General features: G+C 43.0%; 1 protein-coding gene and 2 non-coding genes across 4 annotated transcripts; all 3 read left to right on the top strand.

Moving 5' to 3' along the window:
* Positions 1–12,069: 12,069 nt before the first annotated feature.
* On the top strand, positions 12,070–21,578 carry slc25a3.S (solute carrier family 25 member 3 S homeolog). Of its 2 annotated transcripts, none has more exons than XM_018256044.2 (8): positions 12,070–12,229; positions 13,855–14,013; positions 15,964–16,091; positions 17,644–17,823; positions 17,975–18,156; positions 20,119–20,291; positions 21,039–21,149; positions 21,233–21,578. In XM_018256044.2, exons 2-8 carry the CDS (start codon positions 13,866–13,868, stop codon positions 21,391–21,393), a joined length of 1,083 nt encoding a protein of 360 aa, XP_018111533.1. In that variant the 5' UTR covers positions 12,070–12,229; positions 13,855–13,865; the 3' UTR covers positions 21,394–21,578. The 2 variants fall into 2 exon arrangements, with proteins under 2 accessions (XP_018111533.1, XP_018111534.1); XM_018256045.2 differs by lacking the exon at positions 15,964–16,091 and adding an exon at positions 15,706–15,830.
* LOC121402328 lies at positions 17,320–17,561 on the top strand. The gene has a single exon (XR_005966759.1). It is a non-coding gene; the product is annotated as a small nucleolar RNA SNORA53 (small nucleolar RNA).
* Positions 19,750–19,991, top strand: LOC121402329. The gene has a single exon (XR_005966760.1). It is a non-coding gene; the product is annotated as a small nucleolar RNA SNORA53 (small nucleolar RNA).
* Positions 21,579–23,580: the final 2,002 nt, after the last annotated feature.

Raw genomic sequence — 23,580 nt, 5'->3', positions numbered from 1 at the left:
TGATCTTCCCTATGCGCTCTGATGCGGTTAGATGCGCTCCGCATGCGCACAGTACAGACGGGCGCCATTTTCTTAGGATAGGCGCCTTTCTTTCTCCCTGTTGCGGAAGTAAATGCCCGCGGTTTTGTGATCTCGCGCGATCCTAAGCGCGCTCCTCTACCTAGCGGCCGCCATTTTGGATCACACACAGGGGAATATCCACGCTGCTCCCAGACTGCTATACTCTGGAGCGGAGACACAGGGCACCACTGCAGGATTGACAACTGATCCTCCTACTACTACAGCTAAGTGTCAGGCATTACTGGGTTATTCCCCCAGGCATTCCCACTTGCAAAAATTTTTCACTATGTCTGAGGGACCCAGTGCTAGCCTTTTTTCTAGGGGGGCAACCTCAGCCCTGGTCACTTTTCTGTCGTGTGCCAAATGCCGCAAACATTTGCCCTCAGGGCACAAATCTCCTCTATGCAACCAGTGCACTACACTGCAGGTTTCTGAACCCTCACCACCTTCTCCACCTCTGGTGAATCAGGCGGCACAGGGGGATCCCTCAGTATCTAGCCCTGAAGCTTCTCCACACAGAGTACAAGCAGCACCTGAGTGGGCAGCCCAATTGGCCACAGGCATTCCTAAACTAGCGCAGTCACTAGACAAACTGCTCTCTCGCCTGGACACTCATAAACCTAGACCCTCCAAACGCAGGGCCCCCTCCCCATCCGAAGATGACAGCGACTCTCCTCCTAGGATCTTTTCACCTCCTGATTCCGGGGACGAACAAGATCATTCTGATGGGGAGCTTTTTTCAGATTCAGATCAAGATGATTCTAGAATTTCCTCTGACACTGTGGACTCTCTTATTTCCTCGGTGCTAGAAACCCTCCACCTTCAGGAACCGGAGGTCCGTGCGGAGTCTTCAAAATCTCTCTTCAAGCGACGCAATAAGACTTCACCTATGTTTCCGTCCCACAACCAGCTTGATCAAATTATCCAACAAGAATGGGACAAACCCGAGAGGCGTTTTCAAACAAACCGTCGTTTCCTAAGGCTGTATCCTTTTCCACCTGAGCTTACTGAAAAATGGGCTTCTCCTCCATCCGTGGACGCCCCAGTGTCCCGCCTCTCTAAGAACACGGCCTTACCAGTCCCTGACGCGTCCTCCTTCAAGGACTCTATGGACAAGAAGTTAGAGAGTTTGCTACGCTCTTCATTCGCAGCTTCCGGGTCCTCGTTGAGACCAGTCCTGGCTACAGCATGGGTAAGCCGAGCCATACAATCCTGGGCTGACACTCTCCTCACCGCTATTGCGGACGGAGCACCACGTCACGAACTCGCTCAGTTGGCATCTCAAATCAAGGAAGCCAATGACTACATGTGTGAGGCCTCACTTGACGCCACTCAAGCTATCAGCAGAGCCTCCGCTCTCTCGGTGGCAGCCCGCAGATCCTTATGGATGAAACTATGGTCAGCTGACCTTTCCTCTAAGAAGTCCCTGACTTCCATTCCGTTCAAGGGGAAGCTCCTTTTCGGTCCTGACCTTGATAAAATCATTAGTCAAGCTACCGGGGGTAAAAGCACCCTTCTTCCCCAACCTAAAGCACGTCCCTCCTTTCGGAAGAACAAGTTTTTTCGTGGCTCTCAGACCAAGAGCGCGAGATCTTCTCCCCCGAGGCACTCCTTTTCGAACAAGGGCCGTTTCGGCAACAAGCATCGAACTCCCTGGCAGAACCGAAAACACTCTTCAAAGCCCACCGACAAGACTGCCTCCGCATGACGCCGTCCTTCCCGGGCCGAATTGTATAGGGGGAAGATTGTCCCACTATGCAGACACGTGGGTATCTCTTGTTCAGGACACCTGGATTCACGAGGTGGTTTCTCAAGGCTACCATCTAGAGTTCTCGTCTCTTCCACCTCACCGATTCTTCATGTCAAGACTCCCTCAAGAATCGGGCAAACGTACAGCTTTTCAGAGGGCCATTTCCAACCTCCTCCTAGCAGGCGTGATTACTCCTGTCCCCCCAGACGAACACTTCACGGGCTACTACTCAAACCTGTTCATAGTCCCCAAAAAGGACGGCTCTGTCCGGCCGATCCTAGACTTAAAGGAACTGAACAAGCTCATTCGTCCGAGAAGGTTCAAGATGGAATCCCTCCGATCTGTCATTGCGGCGATGTCCCCAGGGCAATTCCTAATGTCTCTCGACATAAAAGACGCTTATCTTCATGTTCCCATTTTCCCTCCTCATCAGAGATACTTGCGCTTTGCCTTCCAAAGTTTCCACTACCAATTCACAAGTCTACCATTCGGCCTCACTTCGGCTCCCCGGGTCTTCACGAAGATCATGGCGGCTGCCACTGCTCTGATCCGCAACGAGGGGATCTCCATCACCCCGTATCTCGACGACCTTTTGATCAAGGCGCCTTCGCCCCAGGAGGCTCAGCGGTCCCTTCAGGTCTCCATGACGAAGCTACGGGAACTAGGTTGGGTTCTCAACCTACAAAAATCCTCTCTAATCCCCAGTCAATCCATGAACTTTCTAGGCATGAACTTCAATACTCTGACCCAGAGGATCTCCCTCCCTCAGGAGAAGATTGTTCATCTCCAGGCCCTGGTTCGGTCACTGCTGCAGAAGCCCAAACATCCCGTGAGGTTCTGCATGAAAGTACTGGGTGTCATGGTTTCCACCATAGAAGCAGTCCCCTTCGCCCAATTTCATCTCCGGGAGCTCCAGTGGAACATTCTCAGCACCTGGAGACGGAAATCCCTACTACAAGAGATACTCCTCTCTCCTCAAACTCGGACGTCCCTTCTGTGGTGGCTCAACACCACTCACCTCTCAAGGGGAAAACACCTCGGGGACCCCAGTTGGCGCATTCTCACAACAGACGCAAGTCTCTTCGGTTGGGGCGCAGTGCTCGAAGGCAGGTCGGCCCAAGGGCAGTGGAACCTCACAGAAACGACGTTGCAGATCAATCTCCTCGAGATCCGTGCAATTCGCCTGGGCCTCATCCACTGGCAGCAGGACCTGACGGGGCAGGCGGTGAAGATACAGTCGGACAACTCCACGGCGGTGGCCTACATCAACCACCAGGGCGGCACAAGGAGCAGGGCGGCTCTAAGCGAGATAAAGATCATATTCCAGTGGGCCGAGAATCACAGCGTACAGCTGTCCGCCATCTTCATACCGGGACTGCTGAACTGGGAAGCCGACTTCCTAAGCAGGCAATCCCTGGACCCAGGCGAGTGGTCACTAAAGGACGAAGTATTCCAGGAAATAACTTCCAGATGGGGCGATCCAGAGGTGGACCTCATGGCGACCAGGCACAACAGAAAGGTACCAACCTTCCTAGCTCGTTACAGAGACCCACTGGCCCTAAACGTGGACGCTCTGACGGCCAACTGGCCCTTTCGCCTGGCGTATGCCTTTCCTCCCACTCCTCTCATTCCCAGAACGATCAGAAAGCTTCAAAGGGAAAGGTCCACCCTCATCCTCATAGCACCGAGGTGGCCTCGACGAGCATGGTTCACAGACCTTCTCAACCTCTCCGTCGCAGAACCGTGGCCTCTGCCTCTTCTTCCAGACCTTCTCACTCAGGGTCCAATCCTACACCCAAATCCGACCTACCTCAACTTGACGGCGTGGCTCTTGAGACCAAGATTCTAATTCAGAAGGGATTTTCAAGGGCCGTGGCACGCACTATGTGTGCGGCACGGAAGCCAGTTTCAGCCAGGGCCTATCACAGGGTCTGGTCCACCTACCGTCAATGGTGTTTCACTCGCAAGGTTAACTTCCGGCTTTTTTCTCTACCATCTCTACTGGAGTTCCTGCAGGAGGGCCTTTCACTTGGACTGTCTTTGGGTTCCCTCAAATCTCAAATATCGGCTCTATCCGTACTTTTCCAGAAAAGACTTGCTCTGCTTCCTGACGTCAAAACCTTCATGCAAGGAGTGGCTCATGTGACTCCGCCTGTCAGGGCTCCCACACCTACCTGGGACCTGACGTTAGTGCTCCGGGCTCTTCAACTTCCTCCCTTTGAACCCCTGGGGTCGGTGGCCATTCAGTTCCTGACCTGGAAAACTGTTTTTCTCCTGGCTATTGCTACAGCAAGACGGGTTTCTGAGATCAGCGCTCTTTCCTACAAGTCGCCTTACCTTGTCTTCCACCATGACAGAGCGGTCCTTCGTACCATACCATCCTTCCTACCTAAGGTGGTCTCAGAATTTCATATAAACCAAGAGATCGTGGTTCCTTCCTTCTGCCCATCTCCAGCAAACCAGAAGGAAAGGGCACTGCACACTCTGGATCCTGTGCGGGCCTTGAAGTTTTATCTCTTCAGAGTTCAGGACTTCCGCAAATCCGATTCCCTGCTGGTACTTCCCTCAGGCTCACGTCGGGGCGCATCGGCTACCAAACAATCCATCTCTCGCTGGATCAAACAAGCTATACAAGGTGCATACAAAGCCCGGGGTCAAACACCTCCGTCCAGGGTCACTGCCCATTCGACCAGGGGTGTGAGTACGTCCTGGGCCTTCAGAAACCAGGCATCAGCTGAACAGCTGTGCAAAGCGGCAACTTGGACATCTGTCCACTCGTTTGCAAAATTTTATCATTTTGACACCTTTGCGGCATCTGACACTCGCTTTGGCAGAAAAGTGCTTCAGGCCGCGGTGGCTGACACCACATAAGCCTCTTTTTTCCCACCCGGTTGTTAGGGGACAGCTTTGGTACGTCCCCATTGTCCCTGTGTCCCCCAAGCTGACGTTGAGAAAAGGAGATTTTGTGTACTCACCGTTAAATCCTTTTCTCTTCAGTCACTTGGGGGACACAGGGCTTCCCTCCCTGGATTGAGGCTTTCACTTCCGTCAGACAAGTTCCCTTTTCTTGTTAACTGTTATTGGCTTTTTTGAAAAGTTTTTACTTAGTTAGGTAATATCCTGTTGACTTTGGTACAAACTGAGCTCTTCTCCAGCCTGCTGGGGGTATAGCCAGTGGGGGAGGAGCCAGTTGTCTTTTTTGTAGTTGTGTCCTGCCTCCTAATGGTACTAGCTATACCCCATTGTCCCTGTGTCCCCCAAGTGACTGAAGAGAAAAGGATTTAACGGTGAGTACACAAAATCTCCTTTTTTGCATAGTTTTCTGCAAATCAAAGTATAAAGCATCAAGCAATTTTACAATACTGTGTGAACCAATATGAGCAATACAATGGCCTTTTTCCAAACAGTTGTGTGTTCGTCTTGTTAAAATAGGGTAATGAAAAGTTTTGTTTTGTCCCTTTCTATTTTATGTTGGATACTTATCTTGATGTGCTTCAGGAATCTTAACTTATTAATTAATTACCTTCATGTGTAGAAGATGCATCACTCTGAAATTTTATGGTTACTATTTGTGCATTTTCAGTACTAAAAAAACAGAATTCCCTATTTTTGATCAGCAGTGTTTATCAAAAGCTGGATAATATAATTTTGTATTTACAGTATATAATTTAAGTATAGTGTAGTTCGCATATCTAGTTTTAAAGGAAATACTAAAAAATCAGTCTAGATATGCAAAAAAAATTTTTGGGGGGGTAAAGGCCTATGTTTTTTAAAATACCCTCAGTAACTTCCGATCTCCTTTTCTAATTTTCAACACATACTTAAAGGACATGTAAAGCCTACATTTTCCTACCATGTATATAAGTTGGGCATATCTTCCCCACCCAAGCCACATCATTTGTACTGGATATACCCCATCATTTGCCAGCACTGTCACATTTTCCTTAAACAAATACCGTATATACTAGAGTATAAGCCGAGTTTTTCAGCATCCAAAATGTGCTGAAAAAGTCTACCTCGGCTTATACTCGGGTCAGCGGGCAGTAGCTGAGATTGCAGTCACTTTTAATCATTCCTATACCAACAGTTTGCTTGGGGAGAGACTGCAATATCACACAGCGCCCTCTGTTGGTTATATGAAAGAACAATGCGCCCTCTGTTGGTTATATGAAAGAATAACAGTGACTGCAATATCACACAGCGCCATCTGTTGGTTATATGAAAGAAGTGACTGCAATATCACACAGAGCCCTCTGTTGGTTATACGAAAGATTAACAGTGATGGCAATATCACACAGCACCCTATGCACATGGTAGTGGGACAATGCACACAGTAATCCTTTTGGCAATTCTCTGTCACCATCAACTTTGCAAAGAAGTCCGGTTGATCGCTGGGGGGGGGGGTCGCTTTGGCGGAATGTGCGCTGCTAGGAAACAGGGCTGTGTCTAGGCTTATACTCGAGTCAATAAGTTTTCCCAGTTTTCGTTAGGTAAAATTAGGTACTTCGGCTTATACTTGAGTATATACGGTAGCAGCTTTCATCTGGCGGCCATTTTCCCACTGACACATCATCAGTAACATTGAGAAATGTATGCTGTAAAGTTTATGCAATGCAGAATGCAGGTTTACAAAAAACATACTTTGATAAAAAGTTCTGCTGGGGTTGAACACTGTAATGGTTGAGATGAGCTCAGTAGAGGTGTTTAGGAGAAAGTAAAATAGGATCAGACAGCTAGAGTTTCTATGGGAACCCATAATGCTATCTCTTCATTGGCTGTTAGACTGGAGGGTGTGTTTAGTAAAATGAGCTGAAAAGAACTGCTCATGAGCCAGCCGCCAAAGCAAAATCCTGAGGGAGCCTGCAGAGTGGGTTAGAGGAGGAGAGGGATTTCTAAGTGATTAAGGAGACGCTGCAGCCTTACTGTTAACTTTTTAACAACCAGAGTGGCGGTTATGTAAAGATTTCAAAGATGCTGTATACTGATAGATTTTTTGTTGGGGGGGGGTTTACATGTCCTTTAAAAGTTGTTACTACTGCTAAAGGGTTTGGGGTACTATCAGTTACCTGAACTGGCCACAGTGCACATATTGAATATGTGCAAAAGATCAAGAAATCCAAGATGGGGTGCTCCTGTGGACAGCTTGGAAGGCAAGGGTCATAACTGTTCTATGGCTTCTGAAACCTATGGTTAGGACAGTAACTTCAGTAAATATAAACTATAGCACTTCTAACAATGTAATACTTTTTATACATTCCTTTAAGGTCTAAGGCATGACATGTTTTTCATGGGCCTTTCTGAGAAAAGCAGGTATGGTTTTACATATTTCAAGTTCCATGTTTGCCAACAATACTTGCTTCCTGTTGGGAGGGAAGCACGTTTAGCTTATCCCAATTTTTTCATCAAAGTATTAGGGCTAACAAAACTGTCTGTGGCCTACATCCTATTGAATTATTTTTTAGATGTTGCCATTAAATAGCAATAAGGCCTTGTTTGTTTTCTGGAAAAGTGCTTTTATATCAATTCCAAGTATATTTATTATAGTGCACAGTTTTGTTTGGTTGTGCTTAAAGTAACACTGCTGAAGTTATTAGGGATACTGTCATGGGAAAACATGTTTTTTTTCAAAACACATCCATGAATAGTGCTGCTTCAGCAGACTTCTGCACTGAAATCCAATTCTCAAAAGAGCAAAACAGTTTTTTTTTTTTTATATCCAATTTTGAAATTTCCAGCTGCCCCAGTCATGTGACTTGTGCCTGCACTTTAGGATGAAACTACTTTCTGGCAGGCTGTTATTTCTCCTGAACTGAATCAGTCTCAGTGGGACTTGGCTTTAGATCTTTTCTAGGACAAGGCAATAATAAAGGAAAGGTTTGCATCATCCACTTTGTATCTAAGGAATGCATGTACAATCATGAATTGTAAGGTGGCAATATACCATAATTCATTTTCCAAATATAAAAATGCATAGGATTTTGTAAGAGCAAATGAGTTCTTCTCCACTCATGGATCCTATGCAAGTACATAGCTTGTACGAAGCTTGGCTTCTGGGGCAATTAAAAAAACAACTCAGCCCTCACCTGGTGAAGGAAACCATTTTTTTTTCATATTGACAGTAGGTGTCCTATAATGAGCTCATTAAAACCTGGGGGACATTGTTTCACTTTTAAAGGGATAGATTTAAAGGGATAGTGACCTTGTAGCTTTAAATATTGTGTTTAAACTATAGGTGATGAGGAGATTGCCCAGTACTACATTAAAAAAAAAACATGTCATAGAGACGGAGGAGCAATGCTGGGAAGTGGGGAGCAACTGTTATTTGATCAGCACTATGAAACATTAAAATATGAAATATTAATAATGTCTCTATTTCAGCATGTTTGTATTCGGCAAGCAAGAAGTTCTGGCAGGGAACTACATACTGTCTTTGCTTGTGTGAATGAAGAGCTGCTACTGTGCTTTTGGAAGGACTTTAAGGCACACCCACCAGTCATTTCAAACACAGACGAAGAACAATGTGGACCTTTGGGGATCTCTAATAAAGGGGTCATTTTTAAAGTTAACAATCATTTTTAGCCCACAGAGAAATCAAGCACATTCTGTGTATTATTCATCATTGCCTAGACTATTGGGGTGATGTTAAGTTATGCTGTATGTCCCTTTAACTATAATTATCTATGCAAATTTAGCCAATCAACCATTTGCGCAGTTATACCAAAGTTGATCAGCGAATGCCAAAAACATGGCAAACTTATTACCCATTTCGGCTTGATAAGGGGTTCTAAAATCTATATACTATACTTCCTCTAAATGGTCCAATCTGTGAAGCTATCCACTGAATCAGTACAAACTGGCCATCCACATGCATGAACATATTTTTCTATTAAAACAATTGTACAAATGATCATAACTGATCTCCTCTCACAATATACTGTATGCTGGTGAAGAAGTAAGTTGCCAATGCCTCAACTTTCTTTCTCCCCTGACCATCTGTTTATCCTAAGCCATTCCATGTGATGCCAAACAAGTTCAGCGTGAATTCCTACTTTATATTCCCCTTTCCAATTTGCCGCCTTTGCATATCTTTAATACGACAGGATGGCATGATTTTTCCAGTCTTTTTAAGCTAAAAAGGAAGTGAATGGAGTGAACTGTATGTTCCTGTCTCTATGACCACTCCTACCTGTCCTATTCACAATCAGTCACAATAACTGTTTTTGCCTGAAAGATTCACCACCTCCCTTACTGGGAGATGGCCTTTTGATTGTTCAGAGCTTTAATTAGGACCTGCAAGACTTTGCAACATGCGGTGATATCATTAAAGGGATACTTTCATGGGGAAAAATTTTTTCAAGATGAATCAGTTAATAGTGCTGCTCCAGCAGAATTCTGCACTGAAATCCATTTCTCAAAAGAACAGACAGATTTTTTTTTATATACTATTTTGAAATCTGACATGGGGCTAGACATATTGTCAATTTCCCAGCTGCCCCAAGTCATGTGACTTGTGCTCTGATAAACTTCAATCACTCTTTACTGCTGTACTACAAGTTGGAGTGATATCACCCCCCTCCCTCCCCCCCCCCCCCAGCAGCCTAACAACAGAACAATGGGAAGGTAACCAGATAACAGCTCCCTAACACAAGATAACAGCTGCCTGGTAGATCTAAGAACAACACTCAATAGTAAAAACTCATGTCTCAATGAGACACATTTGGTTACATTGAGAAGGAAAAACAGCAGCCTGACAGAAAGCATTTCTCCCCTAAAGTGCAGGCACAAGTCACATGACTTGACATGACAAAATGTCTAGCCCCATGTCATATTTCAAAATTGAATATAGAAAATCTGTTTGCTCTATTGAGAAATGGATTTCAGTGCAGAATTCTGCTGGAGTATCACTATTAACTGGTGCGTTTTGAAAAAAAACATGTTTTCCGATGACAGTATCCCTTTAAGCTAAAAGGGGGGCTCTTTTTCCATTGTAAACCTGAGAAACCTTTAAAGTGTCTTGGCTATTGGTACAGTATATGTAGATAGGCATCTTTTAGATGTAGCAATAGCATTTAGTCTTCTGAATGTATTTCTAGGAAGACAGGATGAATTTATATTATCTTGAATTTCATTATGTTTTATATTCTTCTCTAGGATGTCAGGATGAATTGATTCCATCTTGAGTTTTATTATCCTTAAATGTGAAATTATTGGTCTTAAATCCAGTACTGATCAGCAGTCCCCCCACGCCTTTTTGAGCAAGAACATTGTCAGACCTGTGCTGAATTAAAGGGGTTGTTCTCTGTCCGAGTTTCAAATGAGGAGTGGGCGTGTCCTAACAGTCCCTGCCAGAAGCACAGTAGGAGGGGGACAGCCAATCACAGCCCTGCAGTCACACAAGCACAGACAGACTTCAGTTCCCTATCAGGTCCTGCTAGCTGCTGATTGGTTCCTGTCCTACAGTACAGTGAGCTGAGAGATACTGGCTCCCCTGCACAGCCTGGGAATCGAGGGACCATTAAGTGAAAGGAAATGGGGGGTTTATAAAGGTTTTTTCAGAAATATTCACTTGATCAGCCTGAAACCCTACTTTTTTTTAGCACAATTCTTCTACATCTAAATAGTATAATGCACTGGTACATTCTTATTTTTTACACAAAATGTCTCCTTTCAATTAAAGGAGTTGGAAAAAGAGATCCAACAAATCCTGATTTAATGCCAACAACCAGGTCAGTCTTCAAAAAGATACCCCAACCCAGCAGAGAAATCCCACATAAGAATTCCCACATAAAATGCAATAAATGCTGCAACTTTAAAAAAATTTTGCTGCAAGTGCTGCATAAGTGTTAAAACTTTGTCTCTGTTGACAGCATCTAATGAAATGAAAGTCCCTTGACGCATATTTAGAAGATAATGTAGCGACAGACAAATCAAAGCTGGCATGAGGCAGCCAAGATCATTTCAAAATGCTCTTTCTAAAATAGTGACAAGGGAATCGGTGCAGAAGAATTTCTGACAGTTAAACTAATCTAAATCAAATCTGTGTAAATTCAGTCTGCCTCTGCAGCAATTTGTACATACAAGGGCACAGCAAAATGAGGCTTGAGGAAAGCCAGATGAAGCATTAAAACAGCTCAAGACAGAATAGCTTAGGGCGGTCAGAAAGAGATAGAAGGGGCCATTTAATTATCTAATGTAATTTGAATTACTTATATTAGATAGACATTTCTATAAATTTTATCTTTATTCAGACTTTCACCTTTAAAAAAATAATATTACCATCAGAGAGGGTTTCCTCCATCAGGGAGGGGGTTTGGGTTCTCCCCCCAAACATTTCCTCCATCAGGGAGGGTTTCCTCTTCCCTCCCCCAAACGTTTCCCCCATCAGGGAGGTTTTCATCCATCATCACGGAGGGTTTCCCCTTTGGGAGGGTGGTTCCTCCCCAAACGGGTTTCTCCCCCAAATCTTTCCCCCATCAGGGAGGGTTTCCCACATCATCAGGGACGTCTCCCCCATCAGGGAGGGTTTCCTCCATCATCAGGGAGGGTTCGCCCCCCAAAGGGGTTTCTCCCACAAATGTTTCCTCCATCAGGGAGGGGTTTGGGTTCTCCCCCCAAACATTTCTCCCATCAGGGAGGGTCTCTTCCATCAGGGAGGGAATGGGTTACTCCTCCCCCAAACGGGTTTCCCCCACCCAAATGTTTCCCCCACTAGGGAGGGTTTCCTCCATCATCAGGGAGGTCCACCCCAATGTTTCCCCCATCAGGGGAGGGGGAGGCCCTTCCCCTCCCCCCAGGGTTCCCTCTCCCCCAAAGTTGTTGTTATTGGTAGCAAAATAAAAGGGCTAAGCTCCCCGACTGCAAACAATTGTGTGAGTTCGGATCCGTTTGAATACATTTACCATTTGGACATTGACATTGGAAGGCCCAGCAGTGCCAACAAACAAGACCGACCCATTGCACAAAGCATGTCGCTAATAAAAGCATTGTAACTATGAAATAGAAGGCAAAGCGGAAGTAGTGTATTCTTACTAAACAAACGGCTATCACTGCCACTATCTGCACATTGATTCCCTTGAACACCTTGTTGAGAAGGATTTAAAGGTCGGAGAGGAAATTGACCTCCCGCTTTGACATTGGGCACAGTCACTTTGCAGGACGTCCAATGGGCAGATTAGATACGTCCGTTACGTAACAGCTCGCGTACTTCAATCCACGTGACATATTTTTTTCAAGACTCTGCAACTCCCCAGCCAATGCGAAAGCGGGTTTCTATGTGACGTCGGTAGCCTTATCCAATCCGCTCGTCGTTTTGCCGGTAGGGGCGTTGCTGTGACGTCACGGAAGGACAAATTCATTAGGTCTGGAGGACGATCGCTCTCTGTTAGCCGGTGAGGGGGCTGGTGAACGCCATCTTGTAGGGTGAGTTCTGCTAGGCCGCATTGCGGGGCTTAGTTTGTGTGTTGCCTAGTGGTTATGCGGTGCCTTAGCGTTCGATTTGCGATTTTTAAAGGTTGCCTGGGAGAGGGAAATGGTCGAAAGCCTCGTTTTGGTTTGGTAATGTCAAATGTAACTTTCTGCTCGCGGGACTGGTCTTATTCTGTTCCGCCGCATGGAACTCCTATGGGCTATTGGCGCGCGAGCCTGTCAGAGAGAGAAATAAGGGGGTTTAGTTACACACAAGCACCGTGAGCAATGGGACTGGCCACAGGCTACGGATGTCACCCCCCTCATTCCGCTGATAAATTGGCTCAAAACGTAACAAGGTCATATGTAACTGCCCCTGCTCACAATTCTAAACAAGCTTCTCCCTTTATAGATGGATTTTAGCCTGTTCTAGAACTGCCTATTTTTAGCAACCTTTCCGATGGTCTCTTTTATATGCCGCTTTGAGCTTTTCAAATGGGTTTACTGATCCTGGCAGCCTTAATAATTGTTGCTTGGGGGGTGGATGGTGTAGTCTTAAGTTTCTCTAGGAATGCACCAAATCCACTATTTTGGATTTGGCTGATCCCCCCCCCCGAATCCTTGGTGAAATATTATGCCAATTATCGAACCTATTCCTAACTTGCATATACAAATTAGGGGTGGGAAGGGGAAAACATTTTGCTTCCTTATTTTGTGACAGTCACAATTTCCCTCCCACCCTAATTTGCATATGCAAATTAGACTTTGGGTGGGCAGAAGGATTCGGCTGAATTTGAATGCTGCTGAAAAAGGCCGAATCCTGGATTCGGTGCATCTCTGGTTTTCAACTTTCCGCTCATGCCCTCTATTCAGTTAAGGGTTTAATCACACGGGCAGATTCGGGGAGATTTAGTCGCCTGGTGACTAATCACTTCTGCGGCGTGACCATCTCCCCGAACTGCCTTTCTGCTGCTATAATGTCAAAACGCCAGCACCAATGCACTTGCGGCACTACGATTTCCGAAGTCGCCCAAAGGTTCCTCTTGGGAAATCGCAGTGCCGCGAGTGCATTGGTGCTGGCGTTTTGTGATTATAGCAGGCAGGGGGAAGGCAGTTTGGGGAGATTGTCGCCCCGCAGAAGAGGCGATTAGTCGCCAGACGACTAAATCTGCCTGTGTGCTTAAACCCTAATGCTTGGTTTTTAGGGCTAGTAATACCTTAGCAACCAACTAATTGCTGAATACTTAAACTGACCAAAAATCTAAGGTGAACTATGAATAGCCCTATAAAAGTTTATAATGTGGGTTGGTCCTCTTGATGTCAAGTCATGAATAGGGTTAAATCAGGGGGTAAACAGTGCGTTGTGGAACCGATTCAAGACTATGGGAGTGCTGAAAAGTACCAGTCTTATCTACTTATTTACATTGGTTTTCATGAGAAGTGCATCTTGGCTTCATTGTATGGGCATGCAAGGAGAAGTGTGGGCTTGGACTAAGGTATAGAGTGTAGCAAACCACCAGCAATAAGTTGGTAATCTGTGGCTGGTTGGAGGAAAATCTAATTCTATCTACAGTTTGAGGTGCTGTTTACACTTGTGATTTTCTGTTTTGGTGCTTAGGATTCCTTTTTTTTTTTCTCAGTTGCCGCCAAAATGTATTCCTCCGTTTCGCAGTTAGCGCGGACCAACCCTTTCAATGCTCCCCACTTTCAGTTGGTGCAGGATTCTGTAACATCAAGGAAAAGCAATGTCCCCCAAGCAAAGCCAAGCCGTCAGCTCGCTGCTGCTGCTGTTCAAGATGGTACGTTTGTTTACATGTAACCGTTATATAAGTAATGGGCTTTCTGACAAGCTGAAATGTGAATGCAGCAGCCGATTACATTTTACTGCCAAGGTATAAATGTAGCCATCTTTACTGTGACACTGATAATCTAGGTCAGCTGCTGCAGTGCTTTTAAGTATTCTATACTGCGCATGCTTTCTAAATTTACTCGGCCTTTTATTATCACCTTCAGAATCTTTGCACTGCATAACATTTAGTCCTTGTTAGAACTTGCAGTGTTGGGGTTTGAACTGGTTTTAACCTGGGCCATTTTGGTTAAGCCTGCTGAAGTAGGTCACTTGAAGGGCAGCCTGTGATTGGCTTAACTGTAAAGGACACCGTTGGTATTTGTCATTGTATCTCATGGCTTTTTAGTTAAATTTTTTTTGGCAGATTTTTAAATCTACCGGTAAATAAATTTTAGGATGGAGTTGATGCTGTTCTAACTCCGTTTTCAATAAATATCCCTTTTTAACTTCAAATTATTTAGTTTTGTTCGGCCTCCCTCCTTTGTATTTTAACGGTTGCTAGACCTTAATTAACATAGCAACGAGGCAGCAGTTTTTTTTATCAGAAAAACGAATTGGCTCACTTTATTGCAGGCTGACTCCTATTTTTCCACCTGGACATGTTTTGTTTTCCCTGGGAATAACACTCTTAAGAGGTCTTTCTCCTAGATGTACAAATAACCATGTCCAGTAGAGTAAAAATCTAAGCTTTTAAAGTTCTGTCTTTCATTCTTCCCTGCTCATATCTTAAGGCTTCAGGAGAGATGAGGACCAAGGCAGGTCCAGACTGATGATTAAAATAGGCCCTGGCATTTCAGGACAGAGGCCCGATCAGCCCCCACCAGCCCACTAAATACTGACTTTTTATGGCACCTTATAGCAGCCCCTCTGGCATTTGCTAGGACCCACAGATTGCCAGTCTTGGCCTGGCATGTACCAAGTTCTACCTTTAGTGTGATTATTCATTGTGCTTAACATAGTGAATAATTATTTTTCTTGTGCAGCGCTGATCTAAACCTTGTATTTTCCTGCTGCTAAAAGGGCTACATTGGCCCTCCATGTTTCTGAACATTAAAAAAAAAAACACGTGCCAAGCCATATTCTGTACAAAGACCAGGCTAATATCCTTGCTCTTGACAGTTAGCCACCACTAGAATTTACATTAGATATATCTTTATTTAGGGGATAATTACTGCAGACTGCATATATAATATTTGACAAGTGAAAAGCCGATACCTTTTTATGCAAAGAACGGGGCGATCCCAAGCTTTATTCCATTGTGCTCTTGAAACAGTTCAACAGATCAAACGTTTCAGGAGGGCCATGCGGTCCCAAAACTTTTGATCTGTTGAACCGTGTCGAGCACAATGGAATAAAGCTTGGGATCGCCCCGTTTGTTGCATAAAAAGGTATCGGCTTTTCACTTATTTTTGGATTCATTGCTGGCTTGTTGCTAGGCCAGTGCCAATACCTGCATCCCTTCCTGCCTAACTTTTGTTTATATAAATATTTGAACATGGAGTGCAAGACATTTATACATTATTGATGCTGTTTTAGCAACAGCATTGCTTGTTTAGTCAGTGTCTTGAAACTATATATATTTAAGACTATTTCATGGACTTGATTCAGTGTTTTTGAAGTAATGTCACTTTTGATTAAACAGAGGAATATAGCTGTGCTTACGGATCTGCCAAGTTCTTTGCACTTTGTGGCTTTGGTGGAATCGTAAGTTGCGGTACAACCCATACTGCAGTGGTCCCATTAGATCTGGTTAAATGCAGGATTCAGGTTTGTTTCTCTTCATTTAGTTTATAATGTAAATTAACTGATGTGTTGCATAAACTAATCTTTGCCGCCAAACAATCAATTACTAAAGCATTAACTTGACTAAAAAGCATGGCGTGTCTTCATTTTTGTGTAGCAGGTGAATTCAGTTGTGAATATGGCTCAACACAGTTTTATGCATATTGTGGCTTTGGTGGAATCCTGAGTTGTGGTATAACCCACACTGCTGTCGTACCCCTGGATTTGGTCAAATGTCGTCTTCAGGTTAGTATGGCACAGTCTAAGGGCTGCTCTCACTGTTTTCCTTTCCTTCCAGAAGAGTTTTCTATATGCAGAGCTGATTCTTCCAGCTGTCAGCACATCTCTAAAATCTCAAGGGCAGAGAGCCATGTGCTGTTTAACTGTAGGCACTGCCTGTGTATTCAATAACTGCGAGCAAGGGGAAGCACTTTTATACCCCTAATAAAGGGTGAATGTCTTTCTACAAGACTGCAAGTAAAAAAAATTTTTGAAGGTTTAAGGTATATGCATTTGCTATGCTTTATATATAAGAAGCAAACGTTCATACAAAATAATGAGTTCAAGACCAGCTAATATGGGGTAGGGATGCACCAAATCCACTATTTTGGATTCGGCCAAACCCCGAATCCTTTGAGAAAGATTCAGCTGAATACCACAATCTGAATCCTAATTTGCATATGCAAATTAGGGGTGGAATGGGGGGGGGGGGAATTAGCTTCCTTGTTTTGGGACAGTCGTGTGATTTCAGTCGCCACCCCTAATTTGTATATGCAAATTAGGGGTGGGCTGGGCAGAAGGATTCGGCTGAATCCGAATCCTGCTGAAAGACCAAATCCTGGATTCTGTGCATCCCTAATTTGGGGGGTTTGAATTCTTTTGATATAATACGTGGCTCTTCAGTCATGGGATAGAAGGCAGCAGAGTTAGGTGCCACGCTACTGACCTGTTTTACTCAAATACAGAAAAAAAACCTGCAGCGTTCTAATGCATGTAAGTATTGAATGCAAATAGAAATAATCCTGCACTTCAAATATACTACCAAAAAGGGGGAGCGATTGTAGTACTTTTCCACTTTTCATGCTGTTGGATTGCACACTTGGGGGCAGATTTATCAAGGGTCAAATTGAAAAATCGAATTTAGAATTTTTTTTTTTTTCAATTTGGAATTGTTTGCAGCCTTCCTGTCGGAAGAAAAAAAACTCAGTTTTTAAAACTCGCATTTAATTTGAATTTGATTCAAGTTTTTGGGTCGATCCTGTTCACCCAAGTTTTACAAATTCAATTTGTTGTTTTTTTTTTTTTATAAATTAATTCGACCTTTGATAAATTTGCCTCTGCAAATTTGAATCTGGTTTCTGAAGTCGGTGGATGCAAGTTCCATGGTACTAATTTTTGTTGCCAGGTTGTAATTTTGCATTGACTGCGAGTCATTGCGGTTTATCATAAGTCATAAAAACACCTGGTGAATGCTAACATGCTCCTTAGATCCATCTTTGTGGGTGTCCGCTTATGCTGAGTCCTGCTAACTGCACATTTTTGGGCTTTAGCAGTTCCAGCTAAGAGACAACCAGCAACTTTATTGGTTGTACAGTCAAAGGTGCTTGAGTCATTGGCATGTGAGACTAATCTACCTGCACATTTGTCTTTGTATTTTGATGGCCGTGATTTCATAACCACATGCCCCCATCAGAATCTTTCATATGTGCGGACATATCTGCAAAGACTTGGCACAGAAAAAGTAAAGCCTAAAAAGACATCTATGTTGTGTAATAACGTTTATTTGCTTTTTGTTAAGGTTGACCCCCAAAAATACAAGAGCATCTTCAACGGCTTTTCCATTACCATTAAAGAAGATGGTGTCCGTGGTCTTGCGAAGGGATGGGCTCCAACTTTCATTGGATATTCAATGCAAGGCCTGTGCAAGTTTGGTTTCTATGAAGTGTTCAAGATACTGTACTCTAATATGTTGGGCGAGGTAACTAGTAACCCTTTTGCAAATACTTGTTAATCTGCAGCTGTTGTCAAGGCAGAACATGTGACATTAAACATTTACTATATAGATTATATAGTAATACTAACGTTTAGTATTAATAGGTTAAAAATATTGTTAATTATTTTTTTTTCAGGAAAATACCTACATGTGGCGTACATCTCTCTACCTGGCTGCGTCTGCCAGTGCTGAGTTCTTTGCTGATATTGCTCTGGCTCCAATGGAAGCTGCAAAAGTACGCATTCAGACACAACCAGGCTATGCTAATACTTTAAGACAAGCTGCTCCCAAAATGTTTGCTGAAGAAGGCATCTGGGCGTAAGTTAAATCACTTCTTATAGTTAAAGAGGTTGTTCACCTTTAAATTAACTTTTAGTATGATTGCAGAGAGTGATATTCTGAGACCATTTGCAATTGGTTTTAATTTTTCATTTGTGGTTTTTGAGTTTTTCAGCTTTTTATTCAGCAGCTCGACAGTTTGCAATTTCAGCAGTCTGGTTGCTAGGGTCCAAATTACCCTAGCAGCCATGCACAGGTTTAAATACAAGACAGGAATAAGAATTGAAGAGGGTCTGAATAGAAAGATGAGTAATAAAATGCAGCAATAACAATACATGTGTAGCCTTACAGCGCATTTGTTTTTTAGATGGGGTCAGTGACCCCCATTTGAAAGTTGGAAAGGGTAAGAAGAAAAAGGCAAATAACTTAAAGGATAAAATATAAAAAGTGAAGACCAATTGCAAAGTAGGAATTGGACATTCTTTAACATACTAAGTTACCTCAAAAGTAAACCACCCCTTTAAGTTGGGTTGAAAAAAGTACATTAAAGGGGTTGTTTGCCTTTAAGTTAACTCTTCATCTTATGTAGAGTGACATTCTGAGACAACTTACCATTGTTTTTCATTTTAATGAGGTTTTTTTTGCTATTTATTCAGCAGCTCTCTCCAGCTTGCAATTTCAGCAGTCTGGGTGCTAGGGTCAAAATTACCCTGGCAACCATGCATTGATTTGAATAAGCGCCTGGAATATGAATAGTAGAGGCTTGCATATATAGATATGTAATTAAACATTGGCAGTAGCAATAATACATTTGTAGCCATACAGAGGCAAGTGGAGCCCAAACAATTGTCGTCAACTATTCAACTTAGAGAGACACAGGAATTTACTGATTCTACACTGACAGTTGGCATTGACATGAGACAAACATTGTAACCCTTTGTTTCTAATACAAACAGCTGCATGGTTCCCTCATGCTGTTAGGACACTTATTTGCCAGTGCTTATTAACTCATTGAGGAAATGACCAAGATCCTAAAGCTTTTGTTTTTAGTTCTATGGCCTAACTCTCACACTAACTGGGATCAATTTGTAGTTGTCTGCAGCCTTCCTGACATCCAAGTATTTTTCGGAGAAAAAACTCAAATCAAGTTTTTAAACTTAAATTCGAATTACGTTTTTGGGTCAATCCTCTTGACCCAAGTTTTACAAATTCAATTTTTTTCCTTTCCTAAATTAAGATTGGTCGAATTTCGTGTTCATGGGAGTTTAAAAAAAAAACTCTCATAAATTTGAAATTCGACCTTTGATAAATGTGCCACTAGGAATTTGAATCTGGTTTCTGAAGTCAGTGGGGGTCATTTATCAGCGCTGGGCAAATTTGCCCATGGGCAGTAACTCGTGGCAACCAATCAAATTGCTGCATTCATTGTTCTACTTGCTGCTGGCTTCAAAAAGCTAATCACTGATTGGTTGCTATAGGTAACTGCCCATGGGCAAATTTGCCCAGTGTTGATAAATGAGCCCCAGTGGATGCAAGTTCCATGGTACTAATTTTTGTTGCCAGGTTGTAATTTTGCATTGACTGCGAGTCATTGCGGTTTATCATAAGTCATAAGAACACCTGGTGAATGCTAACATGCTCCTTAGATCCATCTTTGTGGGTGTCCGCTTATGCTGAGTCCTGCTAACTGCACATTTTTGGCCTTTAGCAGTTCCAGCTAAGAGACAACCGGCAACTTTATTGGTTGTACAGTCAAAGGTGCTTGAGTCATTGGCATGTGAGACTAATCTACCTGCGCATTTGTCTTTGTATTTTGATGGCCGTGATTTCATAACCACATGCCCCCATCAGAATCTTTCATATGTGCGGACATATCTGCAAAGACTTGGCACAGAAAAAGTAAAGCCTAAAAACACACCTGTGTTGACTAAAGATCATAAAGCTTTTGTTTATTGTTCTGTTGCCTAACTAACATTTTTTTTTTCTCCCCTTAACATACAGGTTTTACAAAGGTGTTGTTCCTCTCTGGATGAGGCAGATTCCATACACAATGATGAAATTCGCTTGCTTTGAACGTACTGTTGAAGCTCTCTACAAGCATGTCGTGCCCAAGCCCAGAAATGAATGTTCAAAGTCTGAGCAGTTGGTTGTCACTTTTGTGGCTGGTTATATTGGTAAGTGGGAGTCTTCTACTAAAATAAATTGAGCAATAACTGCAGCAGTAGTATTAGTACGGGTGATATGGCTGTAATAGTAGTATGGATTTAAACGCTCAGTAGCTAGCATTTGTAAAGGACATAAACTGATTAAAAGCACAGCAGGTAATGGTGGGGACAATGCCAAACCAACCTGCTGATGCTAGAAACAGATGCCTGAATACATCGACTGCTGTTTTATGGGATTAATAAACATTGCAAATGAGACACTTAAAGGAAAACTATACCCCCCAAACAATGTAGGTCTCTATAAAAAGATATTGCATAAAACAGCTCATATGTAAAACCCTGCTTCGTGTAAATAAACCATTTTCATAATAATATACTTTTCTAGTAGTATGTGCCATTGGGTAATCATAAATAGAAAATTCCCATTTTAAAAAAAAGGGCCGCCCCCTAGGATCGTAGAATTCACAGTGCACATAAATAAACCATACATGTTAGGTCACATGAGCCAATTAACAGACAGAGTTCTGTCTATTGCTTCCACACTTCTTCCTGTTAGAGTTGTAGTATCTGGTCAGGTGATCTCTGAGGCAGCACAGATAGTCACAAAATGGTGGTTCAAGGCAAAAGATGTAAAAGGGCAGTTTTTACTTAAATATATAAGGTTCCTTCATATGCCACTTAATTTCATATAAACTATCTGTTTAAATATTCATTTTGGGTGTATAGTTTCCTTTAACATTTTCTCTCTCTTTTTAGCTGGTGTCTTCTGTGCTATTGTCTCTCATCCTGCTGATTCTGTGGTCTCTGTACTTAACAAGGAAAAGGGAAGCACTGCTGTGGAAGTTCTGAAAAGACTTGGGCCTAAAGGTTTGTATATACCCTTTTTGAACTAATATGCCTTTGCTCCACACAGGTTTGCATATTTTTTACCGTTCTCTTGTTCTCAACAGGTGTCTGGAAGGGTTTGACTGCCCGTATTATTATGATTGGTACCTTGACTGCCTTGCAGTGGTTCATCTATGACTCTGTGAAGGTTTACTTCAGACTTCCTCGTCCTCCTCCCCCTGAGATGCCAGAATCCTTGAAGAAGAAGCTTGGGCTCACTCAGTAAACTTGGACTGAAATCATGAAAAACTCCCCCAACATTTTCAAGAGGCGTTTTTATAAATTCAACTAAATAGGACCTGCAGTTGTTTCAGATGTAATTATTGGTTGTGTTCTCGCCTTGCCCCATAGCCCACACACTAACTTGGTTTTACCGCTGTACTTATCTGTTGAAATAAACAGATGACCGAGTGTTATGCATCTGTTAATTTTAGATGAACAAATTGATGGTAATTAATGTGCAGAACTAAATATCCGTCCAGAAACACATTTTAGTAGGATTTTTGTTCAAAGAATGGATGATGCTGATGAGTTGGTGGTTAAGAATGGCTACTCAAAGCACAATCTGTAATGGTTAAGTCTGCTTTTTAACACAAGCTTCCAGACTTAATTTAAAGGAGAACTAAAGTAGGTAGAAATGTTGTACATTATGTTTTGGGCTTCTATACCAGCTCAAGGCAACCACATCCCTTTAGGAGGGAAGATCTGTGTCTCCAAAGATGCCCCAGTAGCTCCCCATCTTCTTTTGATTCTCTGCACATGCTCTGTGCTGCTGTCACTTACTGAGCTTAGGGACCCACTCACAATATACAGTACATATAAAATATAAATGTAATACAAGACTGTAATTAATACATTTAATTACTGCATGGCTGCACAGAAACCAGAGCAATTAGATACAGAATTTAATCAGCTCTGTTTCATCAGCTTATATTACAGACAAACCTCATTTTCCGCTTGATAATGTGTGACGACCCCTAAGCTTAGCTTCTCGACAGCTGCTCAGAGCCCACTGAGCATGTGAGTGTCACAGACACTTTCCAAGATGGTGACCCCCTGTGACAAGTTTGAAGTCCTGGATCATTGCTGCTATTGACAAGCTGAAACTTGGCTGGTGCAATAAGTTCAGTATATAAAATGGCATTTTAGCCATATACATTTCTAGTTAAGTTCTCCTCCTCTTAAGTAGTGGATAACTGTTCATTGACAAATGTATACCACCCTGAGGCTTCAGCCAGAGCAGCAGATGATGCTTACAGTAGAAATCGGAAGGGCACAAGGGCTTAGGATAGACCCATTAATAATTGAGCATGGTTTTAATTTTGACTAGAGTAGAATTTATAATAGTCCTATCTTTAACAAAAGGGTTTTCTGTGTTGTGGAGTTTGTTCTCCACCAAATGACACTTATTCACTGTTCCCACAGAAGCCAACATTTTTCTTCAGCCAAGAAAGTCTCTCTGCTTTAAGCAACAATACCTGACTGGCAACTGTAGTGTAGTAGTCTGCAAAATGTTTTTGCTTTTCAGCCTCCTTGCCACTCGCTGACTGTCGGCCATGTACCGTAAGGGCTTTGCATGTATTCAGGCTAAATGCGTTCAGCCGCAGAGGAGCACAGTCTGTACTCCCGTCAACACCTGTAAGCACGAAACGCAGCATGTTGTGTTCCACCTGTGATGACCTGCATTGTCCTGATTACAGCCCACTGTACCAACAGTTGCATTTGGTTCTGCGGTTGAACACATTTAACCTGAGCGCAGACAAAACCAGGTGTGAGCGAGGGGCATAGGTAGGCTGTTCCTCTCGCTTGCAAGTGATTCCTTCAAGTTTCCCTCACTTGGGCATCATTCCCATCCTAGCTATGATCCCTACTGCAAAGAGAAACCAATAGAAAACTGAATTCATTTTCTTACACTTACAGTTCAAGCTGTTCTGCTGAAGAGGTCGGATAACCTAGAATGTGATTGCTCTGTTTATTTAATTTGGAGAATGTCCTCTCTGTAGAGCTCTTGCCACTCCACATGGACTAGGTAGAGTCCATTAACATGTCTCTTATTTATTAAATATGTTCTGTATACCTCCTGTTTTTCTTTTAAACTCTTTTTTACGTTAAATATGCCACACTGGAAGCTGAAGCTTCCACTGTAACATCAATGCTTCTGTTTCGAAGACTGTCTACCCCCGCACTCCAATTGCTGTCAGCTTAGTTACAGGAGTCTATGGAAGCAACTTTAGTAAGTACAGTAGTTTGACCAGATGCAAGTGATCAGGACACTGGGCTCCTTGATGTCTGGTTCTCTTACAGGAAAAGCAATATTCAAAGGAAATTTAGTTACTGTTCTGTTGGGTTAAATATATGAATTAGCAAGATAAAATTTACTATAAAGGCCCACAATGAGTTGCTGTAAACTTAC

This window comes from Xenopus laevis, chromosome 3S, assembly GCF_017654675.1.
Source record: "Xenopus laevis strain J_2021 chromosome 3S, Xenopus_laevis_v10.1, whole genome shotgun sequence".
Taxonomy (NCBI): domain Eukaryota; kingdom Metazoa; phylum Chordata; class Amphibia; order Anura; family Pipidae; genus Xenopus; species Xenopus laevis.
This window is presented reverse-complemented; position numbering and strand designations above follow the sequence as displayed.